Source organism: Monodelphis domestica, chromosome 7 (assembly GCF_027887165.1).
Source record: "Monodelphis domestica isolate mMonDom1 chromosome 7, mMonDom1.pri, whole genome shotgun sequence".
NCBI lineage: Eukaryota > Metazoa > Chordata > Mammalia > Didelphimorphia > Didelphidae > Monodelphis > Monodelphis domestica.
In genome coordinates, this window is record NC_077233.1 from 86,067,953 (window position 1) to 86,073,952 (window position 6,000).

General features: G+C 39.1%; 1 protein-coding gene across 1 annotated transcript in view; it reads left to right on the forward strand.

Annotated features, from left to right (window-relative positions):
* LOC100030851 (inter-alpha-trypsin inhibitor heavy chain H4) overlaps nucleotides 1-1,196 on the forward strand; it is a 28,733-nt gene extending 27,537 nt beyond the window's left edge. The window contains exons 20-21 of the mRNA XM_056804896.1: nucleotides 98-194; nucleotides 947-1,196. Of these exons, the coding sequence (XP_056660874.1) occupies nucleotides 98-194; nucleotides 947-1,034 (185 nt within the window). The 3' untranslated portion in view covers nucleotides 1,035-1,196. The remainder of the gene's footprint in view (nucleotides 1-97; nucleotides 195-946) is intronic.
* Nucleotides 1,197-6,000: the final 4,804 nt, after the last annotated feature.

The window sequence follows — 6,000 nt, forward strand, 5'->3', positions numbered from 1 at the left end:
CTCTTTCTGTGGAGACCCATCTTGGGTCTCCAGTTCTCTGTCCTGGTCCCACTGTTATCCTTCCCCTAATATATCTTCCTGATTTCTTGCTTCTCAGGTCAACTTTACTGGGATTTGCTGTTGGATTCTGCCAACGTGAGAACTGAAGACACATGGGAGCTAAATGTGAGGGGAAAGAACTATACAGTCACCAGGTAATCTGAACCAGTCTATTGTGAGCCCAGGATGGATAGGGAGTGAGAGTGCCTGAATTTTGTTCTGCTAAGCCCTTCTGTACCTTCACAGTGAACCTCAAGTGTAGGCATTTTATGTCCAAGCACAGATCTGGCCACTCAAAGCACTGGTGATACCTTTGGCCATTCAATTTCTGATGATTTGAGTCAACAACGGGATACTTTGCCATTCTCCAGATAATCCAAAACTTACAAATGTTCCAAATAACAAGATACATGGAGCACAAATAAATCTTTGAAAGCCATGGTTAATTTTTTTTAACCCTTATCTTGCATCTTAGAATCAATACCATGTATTGGTTCCAAGGCAGAAGAGTAGTGAGAGCTTGGCAATGGGGGTTAAGTGACTTGCCCAGGGTCATTCAGCTAGGAAGGGTCTGAGGTCACATTTGAATTTGAATCCAATCTCTAAGCCTGGTTCTCAGTTCACTGAGATACCTAGCTGCCTCCTCACAGTTAATTCTAATCACATGTAATAGAAAAATGAAACTATATGTAAAACTATATGTAAATAATGAGATGGGAGAAAAAGAAGAGAGAATTAGGAGAAGGGAAAGCATTTTAGGAAATGGATAATTCTAACACTACAGATAATTGAAGAAAAAGGTGATTAATTGAAAATGAAAAATGATTAGAAAATAAGCAAAATCCTCAAAAAGTTGAGGGGTTTATCATGAGTTGTGTGTGTGTGTGTGTGTGTGTTTATTTCACAGAAATTTCAGGGGGAATTCTCAAAGAAGCAGGGGTACCAGTTCACTGCCAACATTTCTATGCTACATCTATGCTTGGAGCAGCCCTTAGTGGGTGAAGATTAATGATCAGCTGTGCTTTCTTCTTCTAAACTCCATGCCTGGCACAGCCCAGGCCAACCAGGACCCTCCCCTGCCCTTTGCTATGTGTCTACCTGGGACAGATGGGGAGGCAAGACAGGTGAAAAATGTTATAAAACAGAGGTCACTGTCAGCCCTGCTCTGTGTGATGCCTCTCATTTCCTAGGGACCAGTGGCAGCGGGTGTCCCTGATCGCTGAATGCCATAATGAAGTGTGAAGTCAGTCTTGGGGTGAGGGGGGTCCCTTGCCTTAGAGACGCTCCCTGGACCAGTTTGGGATTTGTAAAAGTTTATAAAAGGCTAGATCGTTAGAACCTTGGGATTACAGCACCTTTGTGCTGAATGGACTTCCGAGGGTATCTGGATTTGAACAAGAATCTCCTTTACATCACCCTGAAAAGTGTCCTTCTAACTTTTGTATGAAGACTCCCTCCCAGGGACAGGAAATTCACTACTTCCCAAACATAGCTTTCCATTTGGAGATGGCTCTGATTGTAAAGTTTCTCCTTCGAGTGAGCCAAAATCGACTTTTCAACAATTTCCCAAATCACTTCAAATGCTGCCTCCTGGGACGCAGCGGGAAAATTCTCATTCCTTTTCATGACACTCTGAAAATACTAGAAGACACCTAGCATGTTCCTCCTCCCAAAAGATCTTCTCTTCTCCAAGCTTAACATCTCTAGTTCCTTGGATGTTCTTTATACGGTTTTGATTCCCCCAGACACTCTCATCTCATTAATATGCTTCCTAAGACATGGCACCCAAACTTGAACATCATGCTCTAAGATGTTGTTTAGTTGTTGTTGAATTGTTTCAATTATGTCCAATTTTTTGTAACCCTATTTGGGGTTCTCTTGGCAAAGATACTGGAGTAGTTTGCCATGTCCTTCTCCAGCTCATTTTATACATGAGGAACTGAGGCAAACAGGGTAAAGTGACTTGTCCAGGGTCACACCACTACTAAGTGTCTGAAGTCAAATTTGAACTCAGGTCTTCCCGACTATGAACCCAATACTCTATCCATTATGCCACCTAGCTGCCCTTCCTCAGAGATTACAGTCTGCTAAATAATACAAAGTTACATTTACATAGCCCTTTTTTATGTACAAAGTCTTTCCCCTTCAACAACTCTTTAAGAGGTATTCTCCCTAAGTCTTTTAACACGGACAATTTAGTTACACTTCACCCATTTGCACTTGCTCAGTTGATTTATTTTTATAATCATAATTATAAAATTAATTGTGATTTTAAAACAACTTTTCCTGGTTTAATGGCTGCCAAGTCATTGATTACCATCTTATTTTCTTAAAAAAACTCTTACCTTCTGTCTTAGAATCAATACTAAATTCCAAGGAACTAAGTTCCAATATTACTTCCAAGGCAGAGAGTAGTAAGGGTTAGGCACCTGGGGTTAAGTGACCTGCCCAGGGTCACACAGTTATAAAGTGTCTGAATCCAGATTTGAACCCAAGACCTCCTATCTTCAGGTCTGGCCCTGTATCTACTGAGCCACCTTAAATGCCCCTATCTTCTCATTTATACTGGAAAGTATAAACCTGCCACAATCTGGTTCCAAATTTGTCTTTCTAGTCTTATTCCCTAGTACTCCCATTCCAAACTGGCCCACTGGTTTTCCCCAGATTTTGACATTCCATCCATAGGAAGCCATGAGTAATAGACAGAAAGCTGGCCTCAGAGCTAGGAGACTGAGTTCAAGTCTCACCTCTGATACATATAGGCTGAGTGACCTGGAGCAAATGACTAAAACTCCCAGGACTCTAAGCTTGGAGGCAGTGAGGTGGCATGATGGATAAAGAACTGGGCTGGGAGTCAGGATACACCAGAGTTCAATTTCAGCTTCAGTAACCACCTAGCGTGAGCAAATCACTTAACTCTGCTGCTAGAGAAGAAAATGGCAAACTACTCCATTATCTTTGCCAAGAAAATCCCAGGGGCAACAATGGCAGGCTGTAGTCTACAGGGTCAGAAAGAGTCACTCCAGCATGACTGGAGTGACTAAATGACTTTTTTTTTTTAACCGAGTCATATATTTGTTTGAGTACAATTTCTAGTGGCCCACAGAGTATCCCTCTTCCCATTTTAGCCCCTGGAGAACTATTGTGTAGACCTTATCTACCAGTCTCACTTTCTGCACATCATTAGAATAAAGGAATTTCCTAGGAAATAAAGAGCTGGCCTACTTTTTAATAATAATAATAATATGTTATTATTATTATTTTAACACATACAATAAGATATCATTAAATTATCATGTGAATAATTTAATATATTTATAAATATTAATTAAAATCATAATAAGTTTTAACATATTTATTTATAATTTACACCATCATAAATAAATATATTTTATGTTATATATTATATGAATAAATATATCATAGAAATAAATAATTATAAAATTATGCAAACTATATATTAAATATATGTATAATAGTAATATATTTTATATAAATTATAATAATAAAATAAATTAATATAATGAATAATAATCATTTAAAGAATAATAAAATAAAAATTAAAAAGCACACATAATAATACATCATTATTATTAATAATAAAATAAAAAGTTTTTTCCGGTATCTTTAGCATTGAGCAACAGTGGCCAACTCTTGACAAATGATGTATTTAAGAATGTAAGGCAGCATCCGTGATTATTTAAAAGTTAACGCTGATGGGGGGAGCAGTAAAGGAGACATCTACAACCCCTTTGATGCAAAGCACTGTCCCCCAGTAGAAGACATCCCCTGGTATCTGTCATTAAGCATATACAACATGTAAGTCCCACCATTGATGAGAAAATGTCTGGTGATCTGGGCAGCATAGGGCATAAACCACAATAAGTTCTCATCGTAGCTTTGGCTGATGTACACATTTGATGTCACAAGGACCCAGAATACATCTCATTCATGGTGGCTTTCACCTTTAAGCATCCAAGAACGTCTTTGGGATTCATCTTATACAAATCAAAAGTGACTCTTGCTCTTCCAGACCATTTATACTTCTGAGTAGCATACTTGGGACCCAGTGCCCACCTCCACCATTTCCCCAAGATCATGCAATGGGTATTGTCTCCTAGGATCTGAAAAAAATTCTTCATTATCTACAACTGGACCATCTCCTTCCAACACCAAAGAAACCAGGCCAGTAATAATTGCTGGTGCATCCAGGGTCTTGCTAATGAGTTCCCAAGTCAAAGATGTCAAACACTTAGACTTGTGGCAAAACTCCCAGAGCCTGGCCTTCACCAGATTAAAAAGTAATTGGGAAATATTTAACGAATAATGTAATATTTAACAAATATTTTAAAAGTCAGATTATGTTTAACCAGATTAAAATGCAATAGGGAAAGGGGGCAGTGAGGTAGTATCGTGGATAGAGCACCAGACCTGAAGCCAGGAGATGCTGGGTTCAAATTTGACCTCAGACTCTTCCTAGCTGTGTGACCCTGGGCAAGTCATTTAATCTGATGTGCCAAGCCCATGCCCTTCTGTCTTAGAGTTATCTCGAAGACAGAAAGTAAGGATTTCTAAAAATGTAATGGCGAAATAATCAACAACATAAATAAAAATACAATAGAACATAGATAATGTTAATATGGGGTTTTTGAAGTCAATATGCAGTCAGCAGGGATCCTTATATACAGTTTGGTAGTTCCTATTTCTATCTGAGTTAGACCTCACTGTTCTAAGCAACTCAGTAAGTTGTAAAGAACTTGCTAACTTGCATTGAGTTTCCTCATCCAAGATTTTCCTACAATTAATGAAATCGCAGATCCAGTCTTGCCTGTTTGCAACCTCCATGTTCTCACTAGGATGGTCTTCTATGCCTGGGTTGTGTTCCTTCTTCAGCACTGCCTCTTAGGTATCTTGACTTTCTTCAGTGCTGCTTCTTTCTTGAGGTAGTTACATGGGACAGTGGACATTATACACTAGGTCTGGAATCAGGAAGATTTGAGTTCAAATCTAACCCCATGACACCCAGAAACTGCATCACCCTGGACAAGTCAACCAACCTCAGTGTCCCATCAACAAAATGGTGATAACAATAGCATTCCAGGGAATCCAATGTCACAACATTTACAAAATGATTTTCAAACCCCAAAGTTTTTTTAAGGCTTATTTCAGGTGCCATTAATACACAAAGCCTTTCTCATTCCTTAGTTAATATTCATTATCTTTGCAAATTACAGATGTCTCTTCCACATAGTGGAGTTTAGGGGTGCAGTGCCCCAGTGATTTCAAAAATCCAAGTAAAGGTTTTTGGTCCTCCTGTTATATTAAAAACTGTTAGAGGGAAGGTTTTATAGGGAAGGTTTCAGGGAAGGGTAACAGAAGATAACACTAATAAAATAAATGACAGAGGTATGTTTAATTAAAAGGATGAAGGGAATGGAAGGGGATTTAGGGATTTAGTACTACTTCTATCAACCCACCCAGATATTAAACCTAAAACTTTAACTTAACTAAAACTAAACTACAAAGGGATTAGCAATGTCCATAGGGCCAGATTCTCACAAACTCCAGATGATTGGGTCAGACAGCAGAGTCAAGATGTAGGGTCCTCACAAGGTCCAAAAAGGGAGAGGGTTCTCACCATTCACAATGTGAAGGGGAACACTCACTCAACCTTTTTTTTGATAATCCAAAGTCCTTGGTAGTTCCTCAATTGGTTCTTCAGGGAGACCACTAGGCACACCTTCCAGTCTGACTAGCTTGAGAGAAAAGAGCTCTTCAACTGCCTTAGAATCCTGACCCAGCCAAGGTCTGTGGAATTTTGATCTTGCACCATCCCACTCTGCCAGCTTGCACTGCTATGCCCTGCTAGAAATCCTTTCCTACATTCCCCCCCTTTGCACAAAACCAAAATCATGTTAAAAACACTACTTTGGCATTTGTACACTTAACATACTTACATAT